The following is a 25,134-nucleotide window of genomic DNA, read 5'->3' as shown; positions in this document are numbered from 1 at the left end:
GCTGGCAGAGTTTCGCTTTTTTTGTTGTTGCAAAAAACGAAAAAATATAGATAAATAAATAGAAACAAATCCTGCGGCGAAAAGATTAAGAAAACGAAGCAGATTTGCTGCCATTATTCGGGGTTGAGTTTTCCAGCTGGAATTGAAATGAGCGGAGGAAAGTGCTGAAGAAGAAGACGCAGAAATCCCTACACTGAAAGAAACCAACACAGAAAATTCATGTGCTTTTTCACGTGAGCATATCTGAAAATCATCACGTTAAACTAACGTGAATTTCTCATGACTTCAATATGTTTTGTATCTCAAATGTATGTGACCATCACTTGAATACCAGCCATAGTTACACCATTATGCTTTCATGTGATATTCATGCTTGATTCATATGAATTACACTTGGATTGGCCCCATTCGTCTTTTCTGTTGCTTTTCAAGTGAAAACCACGTTAGACTCGCATGTTTTGTTCTGTGATGGCGAATGAAGAGAACTGGTCAGAAATCAAAATGGCGAGTTGCAGAATGTCGAGTTTGTGTGCTCGTTCTTTTAAAAATGAATTAGGGTCATTAAAAGTTTTTATTTTGAGCAGCAAGTAGCTTAAAAAATGTAAGTATAGTAGAATAAATATATTAACTAAAGGCAATCAATTAAAAACATGCTTTTTGTCACTTTTCTAGCAAATTAAAATCGGGTGCATGACCTTTGGACGAAAATGTGCCGGCGTAAAATATCACCGGCCTTTGGAGGCACAAAGCTGTCCAGTGACCAGGAATATATGCGAATAACCCGACAGTTGGAGCGGTGCCGGAGGCGTTCGCGGTGGAATTTTGAGGATTGTCAGTCAGAACTCATCGCCATTGCCGAAAACCTCGGTTCAAAAAGTGTTTTATTGTGATTTAAAAAAAAAAATAGTGCAAAATAAATTTTATTTTAAAGAGATTTTTTGAATAATATTTTTCAAAAGAATGAAAGAAAGTTTTTCATTGAAATCATACGTGCAATCCATTTTATTCTTATAAAAAATCCACGTGTTAGTCATGTGTGATGTCATGTGAAGGTGCAGTGTTTTTCATTTCAGTTTGATGGGAATTTCACTTGAATTTACTACTTCGCAGATTGAACTTTTTTGATGTGATTTGCCCATGATATTCGCATGCTTAGTCGTATGGGGCGGATTCATGTGTAAAACATGTGATGTTGCTATGCGTCATTCTTTCAGTGTATCTCGAGACAAAAGCAATCCCTGTCCCTCCGAGCTGAGAGGTTGGTGGCTGGTCCGGGCCCTGATGATGACGATTATTGTTCTCGCAGATGACTGTTTGTATTTATCTCAAGAGGTCAGACGAGTTTAATCAGCGGAGATTTTTTGCTTGAATGTGGAGTTGAGAGAGGATGCTGCGGTTTTTGGTGTAGGGAACCAAGGCCAACGATCCCTGGTTGGAAATTGATATTTCGCCTGATTTTTTTAAGTTCCTTCTAAAACAAGTCAAAGTTTGAAAAAATAACAAAAAACCTAAACTTATAGAAATCAACTTGTACTGACTCACACACACAAGACACTTAGTAGTGAGTGGTAAATATTTATGAATGAAACCTGGCGTTACAAATGGGCCTCAATGTTTCACCAAATGGCCGCGAACCGTGTAGTGTGGCTAGGCCTGGAGGCACAAAATTTCCATTTTTATGAATGAAACCTACCTTGGTTCGACTGCCGCTAGCACCTGCCTACTAGCTTGATGGTGTTCCAAGGGGTAGACCCCTCTTCTCAAATTGGTTGATTTATTGTTGCAGGTTTGCTTGAATTATTTTTAAAATAATGAAACTTAAACTAGGACTTTTAAGTTAAGTTAAAGTTAAGATTTTTTTTTTTTTGTAGCCTGTAATCAGAGTTGAACAAAAAAAATCATTTTTGATAAAATTAACTCAAAGCAATTTCCATTGGCTAAGTTTTGTATTTTCCAATTACTGGAACATTGTAAGGCCCTTCGCCATAACCACAAAAGCCATTTAAAATCATATTGGTTCGTGCACAAATTTCCAAAAATCCACAAATTGGAAAGCTGCCCATATAAAAACGGTATCGAATTGTTCAAAAATCTGAGAACTGAATTTCTGATCAATTCAATGAATCAAAATCAAAACAAATGTAAGAACAAATCTTTAGAAAAAAGTAAATCTCTAAAAATATGTTTTATTTCTCCTGTAACAACAAGAATTTTTTTTTTGCGAAAATGAAAATGTGAGTGTAGTCAATTTTTTGAAAAAAAAATTATTACCGGCCAAACCGCCATTCAAAGGTTTAACGCAAGTTGAATAATAACTAGATTAAGTGATTTTTCATGGAAACCATCAGAATTTTTTATACTTTAATTTGTATTATTTTTCAGTTTGCTGAAAATTTTCTTCACCAATTTCTTCAATTTTATCTAAATTTCTATGTTATTATTAGTCAAGGAAAAATGTGGATTGGGATCGCAGTAAGCCGGGCGTGTTGGCAGACGTGTTTTTTCTGCTGTCGTTTTTTCTTTCTACGATGTGTTTTAAGGAAAAAAGGTTTTCTCAAGTTTTTGGACCAACGCGAACATTTTTGATTAGGCCAGTGGCCCAGTGGGCAGGTCAGTGGCGTGAAAAAGGCACGGAGAAGTGAATGATGAGTATAGGATCTTGGTGAAAACACTGACTCAGGAGCAGTTGGACGTGCTGTACGAGGAACCGCTGGCATGACGAACGCCATGAAGGCCACGATGGGTTGCGTTCCAGATTTGTTCGCACTACGAATCGGCGCTAGAGGGTTGCTTTAAGGTTTCGCGCGGCAAGCTCCTGCTCGTGGCCAAAGATCCGGACGAGTGAACCCGCGACCAGACGCTTCACTAGGAACGAGCCCAAAGTTGGTTGCGTGGTGCACACGAATCCGACGACCATCGTCAACGCGGAAGAGTTTTACGCCCATCTGGAAGTGATGGAGAATGGCACCAAGTTGACCGAGCTGCAGGCCCTGCTGAATGACCTCCGGAACTTGAAGGCGTGCCATCCCCTGGACCACAAGACTTACACGACAGTAGGTGCCTGCTGGCACTGGAGGGAGAGATTGCGACAGTGTCTCTTCTACACTGGAATCTGAACGGTAGGGGTTCAAGAGGGTTGTGTTCCTCCTCAGGTATGCCTTTCCTTTTCAGATGTTTAAACTCAGCAGTTTTCTTAAAGGTGAGTCTGATTATTTTTTTGCAATATAGAATGATTACACGTGCATACAATTGAGCAAAAAAAGTTTAGCTTTTTAATTTTATATACTCACCAGATATTGGTGATCTATGTCATTACTTTTTAATTAATATTATCTAATCTACCAACAGTGAGCGAGTTGTGGCGCTATAACTACGGCATATAGTGTCCAGGGCATTCGTGGAAATACGATGTCCCATCCATGAGGGTCCCGGAGCACCAAAACTTCTTAGCATGGTGCTCCCAACGATTCATTGCCTAAACAAACGGGAACGTGAGCGGGAGATCCCCACGTTTCTTCCTCCCCTGTAGATTCAGAACTGTGTTGTTGTTTGATCATTGATGCTTAAATTCAATCCAATTCAACGAATCATCTTTGCGGTAAACTTTACGCAGTTGGCCTGGCCGCTTTAACGTTTACGATGTTTCAATGCAATATAATGCAATGGGGCACTGCAAATGTTAATAATGACAAGAAGATGCTAGGCGTTAATCAACCTAAGGCATTCTCCAGGATGCCCTCGAAAGACTGACTGCGATAGGGTTAGATTAGATTAGATTAGATTAGATTAGATTATTATTAGTCAAGGAAAAATGTTTTTAACATATCAACTGAATATAACTAAAGCAAAGTTGTGCTATGTTATACATTACGTGTGTGTAGGTGTAGGCATTATTTATGAACAAATAACTTTATTTTTTTTAAATATTGCGAAAGGTATACAAACTGCTTTTTACATTTTTTCAAAGTATTTGTTATGGATTTTTTTTAAGAAACCATCTTTTCAAAAGCTTTATTGTGGCAAAATGTTTGACATTATTTTCTGAACAAAACGTAGTACTAGGTTTTTGTCAAACTGTCTATTTTATCGTCACAAAGTGTGTAAATAGATTTACCTTTTTTTTGGCATGCTGTTTTCGATTTGATAAACCTAATGACTCAATAAATTACTAAATAAAAAACTTTTTTTCTAAATCTTCAAATGCGATTGAAAATATTTTTCGGTGATATGAAAAAAGATATAAGAAATCTGAAAGTTTCAGAAATGTTCAGCAAGCGTTTTTTTCATGATCAAAATTTGTTTTTGTAATTTGTAATGTACTTAATTATATGTGACATCACATCACATTTGGAGACAATTAAAGTCAATAATTATTGAAATTTGCTACGTTTGGATATAATTATATCATTTTTAATCAATCCATATGCTATAAAATTACTTCAGAAACGTTTTTTTTTTTTTTTAAATTTCTATTTTTGAAAATATTTCTATTCCTTTGAGTTTGCAATTAGAATCGGTTAATATTCAGAAGCTTGAATTCAAATCAGCGTTAAAATCGAAATATTTTCCAATTTAGGTTTACAAATTTTTCGCATTTATTAATTTTATTTAGATGAAACTATGTCCATACGTTTCTTATAAGGAAAATCAATGGATTTCTTATTGGACTTTTTTCATTAAAAATTGAATTCCCGAAATATTTTGTACCAAAGCTGAGATTTTTTTGCTTCAAAAAAATTGAAAATATTGTCAAACAAACTTTTAAAATTATTTTTAGATGCACACGGTGTGTTTCCTAGAACAAACTTAAGATAAAAAATTCAGCAAGTCCGATATTTGGCACCATTAAAGAAGGGCTCTTTCCCGACATTTTGAGGGGTCCAGCGAAACATTTCGTCGGGGGTTCTAGAGCAACTTTTTTTTAAGTTTTTTTTCGATTTTATAGGACTTTTCTTCAGAAAAGTCGATGGAAATCGATGGCTTCTTGTTCATATCCATCAAAGTTCTCATGATTGTGCCTCAAGCGACTCTAAATTACGTATTTGACCTGAAATCAAAATTATCGAACCCAAATTTACCAGATTTCTAGCTGGAAATCTCAAAACGACTGAATAAAAATCTTTTCTTTGTACAATTTGTCATAAAAATACAGCAACTGATTTCCCGGATACAAATTCGAGCTTCAACCATTGCTAAACTTAGAGTATTTCCTTTTAATTCCGCTATATATTTTAATATCTTGACAGATACGTATTTCGTCTACTACTTGCAGACTTCATCAGTGTTCTGTTCTCGACTGAAGGTTCATCGCTGGTGTATCCATATTTGTAGTTACTGTAGGTACTACCTCCTCGTTCTTCTTTTGTGCCTGTATAGGTAACAGCTTAAACAGCCACGTTGAGCCGTTACCTGAATCCTTGTTGAGTAAACGTTTGTTGCCTGCCTTGAAGATTTCCAAACTTTCAGCGACAGCCAGCTTCGATGGGTTAGTGATGTGTCTTAAGATGACCGCGTCGCTAGCTGTGATGTTATGTTTTTCCTCGATGATGTGTTCGGTTACTGCTGACTTGAAATGGGGGACAAATCCTTCCCGTTTTTCCTCCATGGCAATTTTGACATATGTGTGTATATGCTCATCCAACCTGGTTTGCAGCAATCTCTTAGTTTGTCCAATGTAGCTCATATCACAGTGGCCGCAGGATACCTCGTAGATGCCGGGTTTGCCTAAAGTCGGTATGGGGTCTTTCGTTGAACCTAAGATGGATTCCAACTGGCTGTTTCTACTGCTGAACACTAAATCGATGCCAAATTTAGCCAGTTTTTGTCGTAATGGGCGTGTTATCCTGTAGTCGAATTCTACTGCTGCTCTTCGCAGTGGCTCTGCTGATGGCGTAAGGGTTAGCTGAGGATGAAATAATGGTTTCCTTCGACGTAACAGCACTGTTCCCAAGCATACCAGTAAAAAACGCAATAGGAACTCTACGGGATTGGCTGCAATCACAATACGAGGGAGAACCATGGAGACAAAAAACGATCCAGTATATAACATTCGTCAAATTATGCATGGAACAGAGCTACTTCCAGTTCAGGGATTGCATCTACCAACAGAGGATGGGAGCATCGATGGGTAACCCACTGTCACCGTTCATGAGCGATGTTTATATGGCAGCTTTGGAACACGAACTACAAACCAAAAACCTACTACCAGAACGTTGGTGGAGATACGTAGATGACATCTTCTGCATCATCAAAAGGGACTCACTAACAACGGTACTGGACACCATAAACAGTGCACGCAGGAGCATCAAATTCACTTACGAAATGGAAGTCGAAGGAAAGTTACCTTTCTTAGACATCCTGATCCTAAGAGAACCAGGTTGCCCATCTTCGTTTTCTTTCGAGATCTACAGGAAGCCAACAAACACCAGAAGAACAATCCCAGCCACGTCAAACCATTCATTCCAACATAAGATGGCAGCATATCATTATTTTATACATAGGATGACAACTTTACCCTCAGCGAAGCAGGAAAACAGAAAGAATTGGAGTACATATTTGAAACAGCGGAAATCAACGGTTACAGCAGAACAACTATCCAAGCAATCATCGATAAGAAGGAAAGAAAACTGCACAGAACTTCACTCACAACCCTTACGCCATCAGCAGAGCCACTGCGAAGAGCAGCAGTAGAATTCGACTACAGGATAACACGCCCATTACGACAAAAACTGGCTAAATTTGGCATCGATTTAGTGTTCAGCAGTAGAAACAGCCAGTTGGAATCCATCTTAGGTTCAACGAAAGACCCCATACCGACTTTAGGCAAACCCGGCATCTACGAGGTATCCTGCGGCCACTGTGATATGAGCTACATTGGACAAACTAAGAGATTGCTGCAAACCAGGTTGGATGAGCATATACACACATATGTCAAAATTGCCATGGAGGAAAAACGGAAAGGATTTGTCCCCATTTCAAGTCAGCAGTAACCGAACACATCATCGAGGAAAAACATAACATCACAGCTAGCGACGCGGTCATCTTAAGACACATCACTAACTCATCGAAGCTGGCTGTCGCTGAAAGTTTGGAAATCTTCAAGGCAGGCAACAAACGTTTACTCAACAAGGATTCAGGTAACGGCTCAACGTGGCTGTTTAAGCTGTTACCTATACAGGCACAAAAGAAGAACGAGGAGGTAGTACCTACAGTAACTACAAATATGGATACACCAGCGATGAACCTTCAGTCGAGAACAGAACACTGATGAAGTCTGCAAGTAGTAGACGAAATACGTATCTGTCAAGATATTAAAATATATAGCGGAATTAAAAGGAACAACTCGTCTCTTTGTATTCACAGTAATGCATTCTGCTAAAACGCTCAACCAAACCACAATTAGAGTATTTAATTTAAAAGCTATTTATTACTCAAAAGGTTCCCAACATTATCTTTTAATCCTCTGCCATTCAGCACTATAATATTTTATAACATTTTCGAATCAATCACATGGTAGTGAACAGTTTTCTGAACAATTTCCTTAAAAAGTATCCATTTCTCTGCTCAACATAAGCAGAGATATACCCCAGCAGAAACTTTCTCCAAAATTTGTGGATTTAATTCCCATTTAAACGATGAACACTGCCTACTGAGTTTTTATGATTCTAATAAAATAATTTCAATAAATTTCATCAAAATTTAATATAAGTTTATGTTTCAGCAAAATGTTTTCATCCTTAAAAGTATCATAGTAGGCCAGGGGTGCTCAAAGTTTTTGGATGCCGGGCCAATTTTGAAGCTCAAATGAGCTTGCGGGCCATATGTATAAAATTGGTAATTTACATAATGAAATTACGTTACATAAATGTAAAAGACTAAAAAATACATCTAATTACTTGAAGGTTTTCTTTAAATTTCTTTTCTTTACATTTTCGTTATTTAAAAGCAATAGAAAACGGAAAATGACAGTTTTCCATCAGTTTTGTTGATATAATTGTTTTGTGTATTTGAAAAAACGTATTTAGTTGAATGTATGTAGGTGCTTGTGTTTTCATTTGAATTTTAAGTATTGTCTTTATTTTGAAAATGATGACAAAAAATCAGATTGATTTATTCTACGGCATAATTTTATCTTTGAATTGTTACACTCATGAAAAATGTTTCAAATTTTTTTCCAACAATAAGGCCGATGCAAATATTTAAAAAAGGTTTTGTCCCTCAACTCTGGTGGCCATGGTCAAGGGGAGGCGATAAAAAAATTAAAAGGATTATAAAAATTGAAAATACCTACAAGCCAGAATATTCAACATTTGAAAGGAATTAAAAAATTGTTGGAAAATGTTAGAAAAACACACGAAAAAAATACATTTTTGCGAAAAACACTTTTTGATGTTAGTCGAAAGTTTACTAAAATTAAAATTATTTTTGAATAAACACGAGCATGCCCAAAATGATTTTAAACGCAGACGAATGCATTTTAGATGGATTTGAGCTGATTGCACTTAAATAAAAAAAGCTTTGAAAAATATTTACAACCGCCTTATTTCTTGTCTGTCTAAATCAGATGGTATACCAAACATTGAATATTACGCCCACTAAAAATGCTAGTCTTGATTTAAAAAATTTCAAAATATTTTTTCGAAAAGATGTATTAAACATGTATAAAAATTGAAAATCGGACCATTATTTGCTGAGATATGGTCATTAGAAGATGGTGGGTTGTTTTGGTGAGATTAAGAAAACTTCAATTTTCGAGTTTCTTTTTCTTCAAGCGGCTCTATCTCAGCTACCCAAAGTCCAATCTTCAATGACTCTTAGACAATTTTATAGCAAATTTTCTGAACTTCTAAAAAAAAATATTTTTAGAAATGGTCATTATGGTCACTATTTTTTTTAATTGAATTTTCAAAAATCACTATTTTTTTCAAAAATTCATAACTCAGCGGCAGATTTTTTGACCATGTTTCTCTATAGCTCAAAAGTTGCGGATTTTTGTCCTCTAAAAGATATCAAAAAATCTCGAAAATCAAAAAACACGTATTTTGGGAAATTGAGTTTCAGTGAAAAAAAAGTTGATTGAATATTTACATGAGCAATTCTCGCTGAAACCGTCCCACTAGATGCACATGTTCTCAAATCGTTACGGCAATGTTCTCATTCGATTCAGCGCACCAAAAAACCATTATAACAACCTTCGAACCAATGAAAATGTCAGCCGTTAGCCACCTGTAAATAAAAACTTGTATTGAACTATCGATTTTTTCGAAAAAATGTCCTAATTTGGAGAAATTATATCTCCCAAAATACATTACCAAACATCAAAAAGTTATATATCGTTGGACTTTTTGTGCACGATTTAGGTTATACTAATAAAGCAGATCTTCCCAAAACAAATTCTGTACATAAAATATTACTTCAGTGAAATGTGGCAAATCAAGACTACAGTCTAAGTAAGGACATTAGTTTTCCGAGTACCTAATTGCATAAAATTTAGAAACTTGTTTGTTTATGTATGTTTTTACATAAACAATTTAAAAATATGATCTGATGAGTGAAAGTATAGTTGATATAGCTGTCCCTATTCATCCTATATGTCCAGATTTGCCTCAGATGACTATATATTCGGCTCAAATACAATCCTGCTTTGTTTTGCCTGTAAATAAGCCTCATTTCTGAAGTCTGAGCTTTGGTTATTTTTAACTGAAATTTTACCAATTTCTTTCATCCGTTAATAACTATACGAAAACTATTTCAAAGCACTACTTTTCTCAAGTTGATTTTATGCAAAATCTTCCAATCTTTTTAATGAAAATGGTTGCGTAATGATAAGTGGTTGCGAACACGGTCAAAATTCAAAATTAAGAGTAAGTTTCTCAAAAACCCTTAAAATTACCCTTGAAAAAATAATTTTTGAAGAGTTTTTCAAAGTGCGATAGAAAGCCCTCGCGATTGCCTTTCCAACGATATATAACTTTTTGATGCTTGGTAATGTATTTTGGGAGATATCATTTCTCCAAATTAGGGCATTTTTTCGAAAAAAATCCATAGTTCGATACAAGTTTTTATTTACAGGTGGCTAACGGCTGACATTTTCATTGGTTCGAAGGTTGTTTTAATGTTTTTTTGGGGCGCTGAATCGAATGAGAACATTGCCGTAACGATTTGAGAACATGTGCATCTAGTGGGACGGTTTCAGCGAGAATTGCTCACATACCATTTTTGTATGGACAGCAGCCAAAATTGTGTGTTACTCTCAAATTTTGTAGACGACGTTGGTAGTTCGACTTTCAGGTATTTTCTCACGGTCGGGAATAGTTCGACGTTATCCCAAATGGTATGAAAATTCAAATCAAATAAAAATAATGGTACAAAAGCACAACCTCTGGATTCGATTCTCTTAATCATATCTGGACACCTTAGGGAAGGCGACCATTGGAATAATAGCATTAATTAAATTTACAAACTATCTTGCAATTTGCGCTGAATTTGCTTTGTTAATACTGGCCTCGATACTCTTCTAGGACGTTGACTTTTTTTTTCATTAAATGCTAAATTCATTTGAAAAAATAATATTTTGCAAAATAGTTATGAATGATGTTGATGTAATAGAACTATTAATGTTAAACATTAATAATAAACATTCACTCAAATATCGCTTTTTGTTGCCAAAACTTCACCCCAAAAGTGTGACTCATAATAATTGCCAATTCCTCCGCTAAGTATTCACTTGTACCACATTTATTAAACAACCCCATATTTTCTCCCTCTCGCCCTCTCCCCCTCACAGGAAAAGAACTCCTTCCTCAACTACAACGTGTCCTGCATTCTGACGTTACCCCCGTACCAGCGCAAGGGTTACGGTCGGCTGCTAATAGATTTCAGTAAGTACCAATACCCCTACCGTGCCTTAACCATATCAGGCCGCGAAACTACATCACTCTCTCTCTCCAACGTGTCATTTTAATGTATCAAATTACCGTCCCGAGCTGGTGTGTCCACGTGGGTACTTTTTTCCTCCTTGTACAATGCTAATTAGCTGGAGCTGATTTGCAGCGCCCGATAGCGATCACGTCGCGATATTTTGATAACCCTACTTAAGTGATCATTTGTGGACCCGGCAGATCCTTGCGATAAGGAGTAGTTCTTTTTTTTCTGCACAAAAAAGGTCCCCGCGGCCAAAGTGCGTTTCGCAGTCAAAAACAGAAAAAAAGACTGAAATTTTGGTGTTAACCCTTGGCAAGCTCGAGTTTTTAAGCAAATTTTTGTTTGATTTTCAAAGTTCACGGAAAAAAATCAATTCTGAAAATCATTAATTGTGTTCATAAATTTGAGAACCACGTTGAAATATATTCACGATTATAGTGCAAATGCACCATACCCTTGAATAAATTCCTCCGTGGTTTTCAAATTAAAAAAAAAATCATGAAAACAATTCACGATTACGGGAATTGTTTTTTTTCTGTGCTTAAGAATGAAAATAGGTTAAAAAAAACTTTTTTTTTAAATTTTAACATAATGGTTCCAGGTTTCAAGTATATTTAAAAAATATTTTAATAACACATTTTTCAGTCCCTTTGCAATTATGAAAATATTAACGTTTAAAAAAAAGACATATCTTAGACAGTAGAGGGTTAAGGGAAGGCCCAAGACACCTGCACCGGGGGGAAAAATCTGCGAAACGACAAGGAGTGTATCGTTTGCCAAAAAAAAAAGTATCGACGATAAAAAAGCAAACCCTGTCGGAGGGTAAGGGTCCTGCCTGTCATAAAAAAGGGTTATTTGTCGTGTGGAGAAAAACTAGAATTAATGAACATGTTCCAGCGACCCCCGAGCCTCGTTTCTCGTGTGAGGATAATTTATTCAAATGTAAAACATACATGCCAAGAACTAATCATCCTCCGCACGGCCCAGAGGGCCCTAAGGAAACCTTTCCTGGCCAAAAATTAAGCAAAAAAAATGGAAAGAAAAACCCTTGGGGGGTTAATGACCCAAAATAAAACAACTTGTGAAAAATGGAAAACAAATAGTTATCTAACGCCAGGGATCTAAAATAACAGCACCAACTTTTGGCACGGGGTAAGAGTAAGAAGGCGGTGGCAATTGGAAAACTAAGGGGGCCTTTTGCAGGACACGGTGTCCGATTCGGCCAGGTCCTTCACCTCCCTGGCAATCAAATCCTCTGATTGGGGTTGTTGGAGGGAAATTCCAACAAATTACACTTTTTTTTTTTGTAATTTGGTTTTTCGGGGTGGAAAAACTACGTATTTTTACAATCAAACCGGATTGCCTTCATCAAAAACAGATTGAAGGTGTTAATCATCTCCTAAAATCTGTTTTCTTATAAAATACATTGAATCAGTCAAAACGTTTTTCAATTTCTTTTGTATCATCATTACATTTGTAACATCATTTTCATTTTGAAAACTTGTAAAATAGATTGATAACTGTTAAGAATACGTCGTATAACACTTATTTATGCTTTTAATCCTTCATCAAGTTATAAATTTTGGGTCCACAGTTCGGAAAAAGACGTGAAACTTTAGGGGAAAAACATTTTCATAAATAAGGCATATTTTGCTCTATAGTTTAACTCGGTAGAAAATCCAGATTGCAGATATTAATTAGGAAAACTTTTTTTTGAACTGTCTGTCAAATTTTTTATCAAAAATATTTTTTTAAGTTTTTTGCTTCACAAATTGAAAAAAATCATCTCTGTATGATTCTTTTCTGCATTTTTTAAGATGTTTAAGTCATTTTTTATTATTATTATTGTTTTAGTAATCTTATTAGTTTTATTTATTTAATTAATTTTATTTATATTATAAATTTTATTAATGTCATTAATTTTGTATTTTTTTAAATTTTGTTAGGCCGTTGCAAATATTTTTTGAAGTTTATGTCCCTCGGTTTGACCAAAGTCGAGGAGGGGGCAAAAAATTGAAATAACAAGCCTTGGTTTCAACATTTGGATGAAAAAAGTGTTTTAAAATGGATTTTACACGCGTCCAGTTGCTTTCCGATCATTAGTTTTCAAAATATCAATGTAATGACGATTTTTTTTGCGAAAAAAAACTTTTTGTGGGACTGTAGATTAGTATTTCATGAAAATTTAAAATGTCTTTAAAGGAGTTCAAACATGCTAAATATTATTATAAATGCAGGAAAATGTATATTAACTGGTTTTCGGTTGATTAAACTTAAATTTTCATTAATTTTTTTTAGTTTTTTGAAAAAAAAATTTGCCCCCTGATTACTCAGGCCAACTTTATAAATTTTATAAATTTTAAAAATTTTAAAAATTTTAAAAATTTTAAAAATTTTAAAAATTTTAAAAATTTTATAAATTTTATAAATTTTATAAATTTTATAAATTTTATAAATTTTATAAATTTTATAAATTTTATAAATTTTATAAATTTTATAAATTTTATAAATTTTATAAATTTTATAAATTTTATAAATTTTATAAATTTTATAAATTTTATAAATTTTATAAATTTTATAAATTTTATAAATTTTATAAATTTCCTAAATTTTTAAAATTTATGTAAATTATGTAATTTATGAAATTTATAAAATTTATAAAATTCATAAAATTTATAAAATTTTATAATATTCATAAAATTTTATAAAATTTATAAAATTTCAAAATCTTTTTAATTTTATTACAGTTGACTCTCTGGTTGTCAATATCCAAGGGACCGTCGAGGAAGAGAATCATCAGTTTACAGAACGATGCAAAATAAAGACCCAGCTATGGGAGAGAATCATGGCAACGTGCATCAAACATAAACAAACTAATGTCAAACACCCTTCTATGCAAGCCATGAGAAAGTGAAATTATTGACAACCAAAAGAGATTTTTAAAGCAAACAGAATCCAAGGGACCGTCGAGGAAGAGATCCTTCAAGCAAGGGAAAATATCGAGGAATGAAGATAATTGAAGCATGCAGATTGAAGGGACTAAAGAATTCATCGATAGATGGAGAATTATCGATATCGAGAAGATTGACAGCCAGAGAGTCGATTGTAATATAATTAATTATGTTGATTTTATAAGTTTTATTGATTGTATTTATTTTAATTTTATCAATTTTAATTTTAAGGGCAGAAAAATTCACAAAAGTTTCCTTCTTTAATACTGGAAATTGAATCAAATTTTCCGAGTTATTACGATTTAAAAAAAAATAAGGATCATCAGATTACACTGAGAAAATAATTTTTCACATAGTTTACGCTATAAGAGGCTGTATCTCAGCAACTAGCAGATTGTTCAACAGTGCAATGTTTATATTTTAATTCTGTAGCTTTAGTCCCAGATTTTGCACCATCCTTAACTCTAGCGCAAAAGATACCATTTTCAGTTCTCTAAATCATATATAAAAAAAAAATAAAAAAGCGAAATGTAGAAATTCATCTTTACAATATAAAACAGCCCAAAAAAATAAATCGTGATTTTTTACATCAACCTTTTTTTTCTGAATAGTTCACATTATAACCTACAACTTTTCGGAAAACTCCAAATCTATCAGAAATCCCTTTCCAAGATACAGATATTTAAATATACTTTTGCCCATTCTGTATAAACATCTCGCAAAACTAAAGACATATGTATATGGAAAGCTAATGATCTGAATATAAATATAATCAAGTCGCTTTTTTGTGGTTAGTTTTTCAAAAATTACTTTTTTTTTTATTTGAAAAATGTCTTTTTTCATTATTTTAAAAACAACTGGAAGAGAAACTTTTTAATTACAGTTTCACATAGAAACATTTTTGTTTAAAAATTTTACTTTTCAGAAGTTTGCAAAAAAAAAACTTAACAATGATTTTGAGTTTTATTTCAAACTTTCCATGTAAAAGTTCGACCTATTCCGATTTTCTAACATTTCCTTTTAACCAGCACCAGATTTAAATCCCAGTGCTCGTGGTAAACCTTCTGACAGCAGTGATAGTGGCTAATAAGGCTACTTCTACAGCGCGGCCAGTGGCAGTCAATGACCGCTCGAGGGGCTCCAGTCTGGGCGCGTCTTCAAATTGTTTGCCTTTTCTCATGCATGCAATCTGGGCTTGCTTTTGAACAAACACACACACACACACATTTGCTCATATTGGCAACAACCCATTTAGCCACTCAGTCATTCCGTTTGAGTTTTAGAGCAATGGTTTTGAGGGTAATTTGTTGGGTGTTGCACCCAAAACTGCTGAATATCGGTTGAATGAAACAGTCTTCGAAAATGATTAAAAGTTTTAAATTTAAAATAATGAAAAATACAATTTTAAGAATGATTTTAATTTGAAATTTAAAAGCAAAAAAAAATTGAACACAATAGTTGGCAACCCTGCCCCCACGATTCTGCGAGGTGCGGGTGTATATCGTCGAGGACTTTGCACGGTGCTTCACGGTTGGCTTCTGGCGCTGGGGTAGGCAACCACTCACCAGGGCGCACTTATGAGCCCATCAGTCTGGACATCAGAATCCAATATGCTGCACACTGCCGCCCACTTCAAAGTGGTGAAGAGGAGCAGAGCCCATCATCAACAAGCCAACAAGCCTCGGCGAAGTTGCTGCTGCTTCTCGAGCCCCCTCTCTCTCTCTCATTTTGTTGGGAAGTTGCGATTTGCGTGCTCTAGTGTTTATTTATCTAATTAACTATTTTAATGCCAGCAGCCCTCACTTACTCTTGGTGCGTGTGCTGTTGCGCTCAACCCTGTTAAATGAATTATGAAATCATCGTTATTTGCGGCTTCGCTCATCATCGACGATTTGAACACGTTACCGGTTATGAGGGATTACCTCTACCATTCTTCGATTTATTTTTAGGATTTTCTTGTAAAGAAATGTATTTTAAAATGATAAGAGGTAAATAAAGTACTTCAACAGTTATGTAACAAACGTTTTTTGAAGGAAGCCAAAGTTTTTAAAAGGATTACGAGGATTTTTTTTTTTCAATTTCTACAAACAAATGCTCAATTTATTCCTTCTCGAACCAAACCAAATCAACGACGCAATTCGCTGCGTTCACGCTCGGTTAACTTTACGTATTCGTTGAACTAGTTTTCCCAGTACATGCCCCACCCCCGAAACACCGACTGCCTCGGGGGCATCTCGACGAAGGTGCCTTCAATCCCACACGCGAACGACGAATGATAACGCGCACATTCCGTACAATTGAACTCGTCGAAAAGGGTTCAAAGAAAACATCCCTCCCCGGTCGTCCAGCTGCAGAATCTGCATATCAAGTGTGTGGAATCGAGCACTCTCTGGGGTGACTCACGGAGGTCACTGGAAATTGGGGGTGGTTTCAACCCTTTTTCTTTTCTCGAACTCAACCTAGGTTAATGGCATCTGGATGTTTGTGGAGGTTGTAACACTGTGTGATGGAGGGTTATAACGCATTTTTTACGATTCCAGTGAAAAAAAATCAACTCAAAAATTAAGAATTCCTCGCCACAGTGCACAGTGGGATAAAATTGGGAAAAAGGCGATTACGTCCACATCTTGGAACGCGGTTGGTTCCCCAAATTCATCCTGGGTGGACCACGGGGATCCGAGATATGGCCGGATTTCCACCGTAACTTTTATTCTAACGATTTTAAAAAATTCCCTTGTGGTAAAATATCAACGAAAAATGTCGTTATTGACAAGATATGACGTATAAAGAGATAAAACAGTACACCCAAAATGCAGAGTCGAGATAATCGTTCTCTCAAAATTTATTGAGGGCTCAGTGCCAAAATCGATAGAATAATGGTACCAACTCACACCATCATAACAAATGAGTTCATTCGTTAGTTGAATCAATAAATCTCCAACAAGTGTCATACATCGACTTCTGACTTCTCCTTGGTCACCAAGCTATGGTGGCCGAGGCAGCTAAGTCATTGGTTTGGTTTGTCAAAGGTCTCTGGTTCGATTCCCGTTGTCGACACTTTTGGTTTTTTGTTTGACGGATGAACTTTTTTGCAAATGAACCTCGAGAGAATAGTTCTATCGCCCATCTCGAGCTGTGTTCTCTGCGTCCGTGAATGGTACCACTATTCTCTCGACTCGAGACCATCATTCTCTCGGACTAGCGCTGCCAGTTTTAGGTGTACAGCATTGGCCACAGGAACCATGTTCCGGGACCCCGATGGAAGATTGACCAGGAATTTTGGCATGTTACATTTCGAGTGTCATGATTTCAACAGAGCAGCCTACTACTAGTGTCCAATTAGTAAAACAGCAATTTTGACCTACTGTGACCGGTTCCAGGTGCCCCAGGGGAAGAATTGGCCACTTCGGTCCAGTAAAAAGAGCAAAATGCGTGCCAAACTTCATGATTTTTCAAAACCAATGCACAAGAAGCGTTTTCAAAATAAAAAAAGATATAAAAAATATACGTGACACCTTTAGTGTATGAGCAAGTGTCTAAAGTGTCCAATTTCCCGTTAATTCCCGAAATACTAGCGAAAGTATACATTTTCCCGCCTTTTTGGTACCAATATTTTGAAATTTTACAAAAAATAATAAGTAGAGAACCTGATTTGATTTGATTCATCTCAATCTACTATTCATATTGAACAAATCAGCTTGCCTGTAAATTTCATGACAAGGTTTAATTTAGGTAATATTTGTTTCTGAAGCATTCACAACTAGGAATATTGTTTGCTTAACATAAAGCAACAAAAATTACACGCTATTATGTAATGAATATTTATTATTTTATTTTTGACAATCCATTTTAACGATTTTTTTTTGTTATATCATTTGAAAATATCCGGCCAAGATCAAAACTGAGATTTGTTTAACATTTTTGTTCACCTTGACCAAATAGGTTGAAAATTGAATTGATATAATTAAATGTTTCAAAAAGGGTTGTTGGAGAAGAATTAGTTCAAAAGTATTCGAGTAATTACTGTTCGAAGTTATTAATTTATGAAACACCTGAGCTACCAAGAGCGTAAGAGGGTTAAATATGCATATTGGGTAATTCTCCGCCAACTCACACAGCAGTTGCCCCGACCCCTCTTCGATTTGCGTGAAACTTTGTCCTAAGGGGTAACTTTTGTCCCTGATCACGAATCTGAGGTCCGTTTTTTGATATCTCGTGACGGAGGGCGGTACGACCACTTCCATTTTGAACATGCGAAATATGAGGTGTTTTTCAAAAAAAATGCAGCCTAAAACGGTGAAGAGATAGAAATTTGGTGTCAAAGGGACTTTTATGTAAAATACACCCAAAACTGGCAGCGCTAGTCCGAGAGAATGATGGTCTCGAGTCGAGAGAATAGTGGTACCATTTATGGACGAAGAGAACACAGCTCGAGATGGGCGATAGAACTATTCTTTCGAGGTTCATTTGCAAAAAAAAGTTCATCCGTCAAACAAAAAACCAAAAGTGTCAACAACGGGAATCGAACCCGAGACCTTTGACAAACCAATCCAATGACTTAGCTGCCTCGGCCACCACAGCTTGGTGACCATGGAGAAGTCAGAAGTCGATGTATGACACTTGTTGGAGATTTATTGATTCAACTAACGAATGAACTCATTTGTTATGATGGTGTGAGTTGGTACCATTATTCTATCGATTTTGGCACTGAGCCCTCAATAAATTTTGAGAGAACGATTATCTCGATTCTGAATTTTGGGTGTAAGACGCCCGATTTTATGGCGTACTCAGAGTTCCGAAAAAAACGTATTTTCCATCGAAAAAAACACTTAAAATGTTTAAAAAATTCTCCCATTTTTCGTTACTCGACTGTAAAAATTTTTGGAACATGTCATTTTATGGGAAATTTAATGTTCTTTTCGAATCTACATTGACCCAGAAGGGTCATTTTTTCATTAAGAACAAAATTTTCATTTTAAAATTACGTGTTTTTTTCTAACTTTGCAGGATTATTTTTCAGAGTGTAACAATGTTCTACAAAGTTGTAGAGCAGACAATTACAAAAATTTTGATATATAGACATAAGGGGTTTGTTGATAAACATCACGAGTTATCGCGATTTTACGAAAAAAAGTTTTGAAAAAGTTACTTTTTGCGTTTCTCTTTGTTTCGTCGTCCGTGTCTGTCGCGGGTGACAATGAACGGCCATGATCAACGACGACCAACATTTTCAAAACTTTTTTTTTGATAAAATCGCGATATCTCGTGATGTTTATGAGCAAATCCCTTATGTCTATACATCAAAATTTTTGTAATTGTCTGCTCTACAAATTTGTAGAACATTGTTACACTCTAAAAAATAACCCTGCAAAGTAAGAAAAAACACGAAATTTTAAAATGAAAAATTTTGTTCTAAATGAAAAAATGACCCTTCTGGGTCAATGTAGATTCGAAAAGTACATTAAATTTCCCATAAAATGACATGTTCCAAAAATTTTTACAGTCAAGTAACGGAAAATGGTAGAATTTTTAAAACTTTTTTGGTGTTTTTTTTCGATGAAAAATACGTTTTTTCGGAATTCAGAGTACGCAATAAAATCGGGCGTCTAATTTTACATAAAAGTCCCTTTGACACCAAATTTCTATCTCATCACCGTTTCAGGCTGCAAATTATTGAAAAACACCTCTTTTTTCGCATGTTCAAAAATGAAAGGGGTCGTACTACCCCTCCGTCACGAGATATCAAAATACGGACCTCGGATTCGTGATCAGGGACAAAAGTTACCCCTTAGGACAAAATTTCACGCAAATCGAAGAGGGGTCGGGGCAACTTTTCCCGATTTCGTGTGAGTTGGTAGAGAATTACCCGTATGAAAAATATCGCTTAATTTTAACCACTTTTACGCTATGAATTTTTAAATCTAATTAATTTATCAGACCATATAACCATATAACTAAAATCATATCATAAAGGGAACCATGAAAAATCATTAAAAAAACAACTTCATGTCATATGAAATTTACCCAAAATATGAAACCATATTTCTAAAATTCGCTTCAAATATTCTAAAACTTGTGAAATAGTGTATCCAAGTTAAATGGCACTAGAAATTTGATTTTTAAGGCATTAGGTTAACTATTTATTCACAAATTGAAATAAACCCCGTAGGACTTAACCATGTCAATTATTTTTGCAGGATGATGTATTAGAATGATATCTTGAAGTTTTGCATCATTTCCGGCATTGTTTTGTGAAAGAGTTTTTGTTATATGGACCAATAACCCATATAGGAGAGCCGAGGTACCCCAACGGAATCCGGAATATCTCCGGTAAAAGTGGACCATATTTGTCCCCCATGTGACAGTTGAAAATATAGACAAATCTGGATCTTTTGCAACCAGAAGCACTAAATTGGTCAATTCTATCAAAAGTTATGAGATTTTTGAGAATAAAAATAGGGGTTAAATGACTACCCGAGCGTTTGAAAAATCTCATTTTTGGATACTGATTAAATGACTAATTTCTTCCCTTGAGCAATGGCACGAGTTTGTCAAAATTAATTGCCAGTGTTAACAATTTTTCGTTTGAAGTTATACACAACAAAAAAATGTAAAACATCACATATTTTATTTTATTTTATTTAATATAATACACAGTACACAGGTAAAAAAACATATTAAAATGACATTTGGGAAAAAAATGTTGAATTTTATCTCTGTAAAATCACCACTTTTTCAGTATCTTGCTGCACTTTTCCACTTTCAGACTAAATTTATGTAATATTACATCAGAAAGAGGTAATATTAAAATATCCAACTTTGCACCATACAAATGTTTTAGCCCTGCATTTGATTTGGTCGAAAATAAGGGTTTTCAGATCTTTTCCAATGCTGAGGTTGATTCTAAAAGTTAGAGAGTATTTTTATTTCATACACAGTTAAAAAAAATCATGGTAATATAACATCTGAGAAGGAGTAAATCCTTGATGTCAGAAAAATGTGTAATTTTACCATTTTTCTGTTGTTATGTCATTTATTCGGTCTAAGTTGTGACAAAATTACACCATAAAAGAGTTGATATTCAACCTTCCAAAATCACACCTTCCAAATTTACACAACTTTCTACTGTTTAGATCTGAATGTTTCAAGATACCTACTTTCAATTTTAGACATTTAAAGTCGGAGGAACATTTTTCTGTCTTGTCTATTATAAATTTGGCGATATTTTGATGATGTACACAGCAAAAAAAGTGGTTATCCAGCTGCGTGTAAAATGCCCAGGGTGTAAATTTAATTTGGCATTACTTTAAAAAATTCGGTGTAATATTACACCCTGAAAAATGGAAAGTGTGAAGCTCATATATGCGTTTATCCTTTCCACCCTTCATTGGTTTAACGGCCGAGCGGGTTAAGCTGCCAGACATTACTGATGGTGCTGGGTTTGAATTCAGTTGGTTGCAACTTTTTTTTTGTGTTTACAAAAATTGTACATGCAGTGTGTAATATTAAGTGTCTTTTTGACGAAGGTGGATGTGCATGCTTTTGCATGCGATTTTACCATCTAATTTTTTTGCTGTGTTGAAAAAACCTTTGGCCCAATCTTCAATGTCTTTAAGGCAAATTTATAGAAAATTTTGTGATCCTCACGATTTTTTTTGAGATGTTCAAGCTTGGTCACAACTTGTACTCTTTTGCAAAAAAAAAAAAAACAATCTACTTATTTTCGATTGTAAATTTTCTTTTGAATTTAAAAGTAAAATCATGATATTGGATGGACTGGATGTCGATAGTGGAAGACCAGAACTACGTCACAAGGGGGAAATAGTTTATGAATTTTACAATTCTTAAGGATTGCACTGAGCAACTCTCTACGAAAAAGGTTTTTTTTCTTAATTTTTGTATTTTTTGATCCGGCTGAAGCTATTATGGTGCCTTCGGTATGCCAAAAGAAGCCATTTTCCATCATTAGTTAGTCCATATAAATTTCCATACAAATTTGGCGGCTGTCCATACAAAAATGATATGTGAAAATTCAAAAATCTGTGTCTTATAAAGACATTTTTTGATCGATTTGGTGTATTCGTCAAAGTTGTAGGTATGGATGAGAACTAAACTGAAGAAAATTATGCACGGTAAAAAAAAGTTGGTGATTTTTTATTTGACTTTTTCTCACTAAAACTTGATTTGCAAAAAACCACTTTTTTATTTTTATTTTTTTTATTTTTTTATATGTTTTGGGGACATCAAATGCCAACTTTTCAGAAATTTCCAGAATGTGCAAAAAATCTTTGACCGAGTTATAATTTTCGAATCAATACTGATCTTTTTAAAAAAAAAAAAACAAATATTGGTCGCAAAAAATTTTCAACTTCATTTTTCTATGTAAAAATGACTTTGCAAACAAAAAGTACTTGAGTGAAATTTTGATAAGCGAACCGTTTTCAAGTTATAACACTTTTTAGGTGACTTCTTTAAAAATAGTCGCAGTTATTCATTTTTTAAAATTTGTGCCCTGATTTTTTTTTTTGAAAGGCTGAGAAATTTTTTTATATTTTGCTTTTTTGAACTTTGTTGATACGGAGATATTGCCATGCAAAGATTTTAAAATAGGAAAATTGATGTTTACTTAGTCTCACCCGAACAACCCACCTTTTTCTAATATCGATATCTCAGCAACTAAAGTTCCGATATTAATGTTAAAATATGCAGTATTCGTGAACGTTTCCGATCCAAAACTAAAATTAATCGCGATGTTTAGATTAGAATTCTCAACAACTTTCTAGCAGTTAAAATATTGTCATCGAACCAAGATTTCATTCTTTGAATGGCTTTGAATCGTGGCAATAGTAGAATTAACTAAAATATGTTTGAACACATTTTTATAAATGCAGATTTATATGAGCAAAAAACACAAACCTCGTCAAGTCGGATGTAATCCAACCCACTACTCACTGACGTAGGTCAGTGTCGGTCCACGTGTGTGAAAATATGTGAGTGTTGTGTGTGCGTATTTGTTGAGAAACAACAGTCCAACCCCCACCGAAGAGTATTGATTCCAGTGGAGACGTAGGAGTCCCGTGTGTTGACCGTTGGCCAACGCTTCCTTTCCCCTCACGTTGGTAGACCTTCTCAACCGGTGAAGACCACCCCCACGTGCATAATCACACACAGTTGCACTCACACGCACACCAACAGCTTGGGAAGATTCCCACTTCCGGTTCAGCTTTTGTGGGCAGAAGCGATTAAATATATAATTAAAATTCAATTTATTGCCCGAGCCACCTAATGGTCTTGCCTTGGTGGGAAGCAAGTGCATGAGGCCGAACTGCCTGTTCGAAAATGCGGACAATATTGGGGCGCGGCATGTATAATAAAAGACAACAACCGGGGTTGGAATATGTATTAGGCATTAGCCAAAACCATGCTCCTTGGCTCAGTTTTGGGCCAGCAAAGGCTTGCTTATCCACTTGGGTGCAGCCTTAACTGATGAGTATATCTAAAGCAAGCGGAAGGTTATTGAACCTTTTCCCCATGGTTCGTGTTCTAAGGCTTGGCGGTGACCACCGCAATTTCGTGTGTTTCCTAATTGAATTTGAACACATTAATTCGGTTGAGTCTTATAAACTGATGATGGTTGAACACGATTTTAGGACGCAATTTTATCAAATATTTTCTATGGCTGATTTGTGGTCCAAATCTTGAAATTTTAAAAAAATCCATTTTCGAACGCTTCAGAAATTTCAAGTGTCAACCTCAAGACACCAAGGTGACTAGTCCACGGTTCGCTGCACAATCATTCAATCGGATTTGATTTATCACTTTGGTATAATCAATCACCCCGGAACATTTTCCAAGCGTGGAATTTATTATATTGAATGTTATCAAGGCAAAATGTTTTATTCAATACAAGGATCAACAGTTTTTCTACAATTATTAATATTAATATATTAAATAAAAAAAATGAAAAAAATCTTAACAGTAAAAACTTACTCATTTTCCTTAAACTGATGTGATTCATCTTCTGTGCACGTGGTTGTCCCACGGAAGCACATTTCACATTCCACCCCGCCTGGACGTTGATTGATGAATCCTGAAGTGCATCACTCGCGCCGGTGGAACACAGGTGGCTCCAAACAGCCCATCATCATCAACAACAAAAAGGGCTGCTTCCGCGTAACGAGTTCTGATTGCGGCAGCTGCAAATACCTTACGATGACCGCAAGGATCGCTTGCTCGCTAATGAGGTCCGTTAATGTGTAATCTGTTTGCCTTAAACTGATTATTACGCTTGGTTTTGTGGTCGCCGCGAGTGGTTTCAAATGTCCAAAAATGAAGAACACAAATGTGGTGTACGAAGTTCCATGTGGTGCTTGCCCTAAAACGTATATAGGGGAAACAAGCCAGTTTTTGAAAACACGTTTAGACAAACACAAATCAGACGTAAGAACAAAAAACATTGGTGGAACAGGCCTTTCACAACACACACTAGAAGAGGGGCATATTTTTAACTTTGACAATACGAAAATACTTGACAAAGTTACAAACTATAAAACAAGATTGACTGTCGAAACTTTTAACATTAAGCTGAAGGGGGATGAAAATGTGGTCAACAAACAAAGAGACTCACTAAATTTCAAAACAACGTACAACTCTATTGTAACAAAGCTTAAATCTACCAGAAGGGACACAAGGGTAACACAACAGTGAAAACTGTAAACAAACGTGGCCGTAGCCAGAAAAGAAACGGCAGGAAGAGTGTAAGAGTTGAACATTTTTGTATTTTTTTGCACGTATTTTAATAATAAAATTAATTTTTAGTGTCCGCTGAAGATGGTCGCAAGCCAGTGAGGCGACCGAAACGTTCGGACAATCTGGCAAACAAATAATTGTTTTTTTTTTTTTCGCCGAAAACCAATCGATCAAAAAACCAAAAATCAAATGTCTTTGGTGAATGTTTGCACTTTTTTGTTGTTGTTGAAAAAAAATTAAGAAATTTGGGAACAGTAATGAACTCAGACGCCATCTGGGAATCCATTACTCGTCGGACGCGACGGTCGGTGGCTACTGGGTAGAGAGTAATGATTATGATGAAGACCTCTTGAACAGCGCCGGTAATGAGGTTATGAGCTCAACTTGTTGCATTCCGGATGAACTGGTATAAACCAAATATGCATTATTTCAATGTGAGATTTCGAAAGAAAATGTCAATTTTTAAATTTTTTGGCTGTGTCAAGATAGCACGACAAGATTGAAACTTCTT

The 25,134-nt window shown here is 35.3% G+C and overlaps 1 protein-coding gene across 2 annotated transcripts in view; it reads left to right on the top strand.

The window, feature by feature from the left end:
• LOC6038084 (histone acetyltransferase KAT7) overlaps positions 1-25,134 on the top strand; it is a 200,630-nt gene that overhangs the window by 48,910 nt on the left and 126,586 nt on the right. For both annotated transcript variants that reach the window (XM_038251704.1, XM_038251706.1), the window contains exon 7: positions 10,787-10,880. In XM_038251704.1, coding sequence (XP_038107632.1) covers positions 10,787-10,880 — 94 coding nt within the window. The remainder of the gene's footprint in view (positions 1-10,786; positions 10,881-25,134) is intronic.

This window comes from Culex quinquefasciatus, chromosome 2, assembly GCF_015732765.1.
Source record: "Culex quinquefasciatus strain JHB chromosome 2, VPISU_Cqui_1.0_pri_paternal, whole genome shotgun sequence".
NCBI lineage: Eukaryota > Metazoa > Arthropoda > Insecta > Diptera > Culicidae > Culex > Culex quinquefasciatus.
The sequence above is the reverse complement of the archived record's forward strand: the minus strand, read 5'-3'. Positions and strand labels throughout refer to the sequence as shown.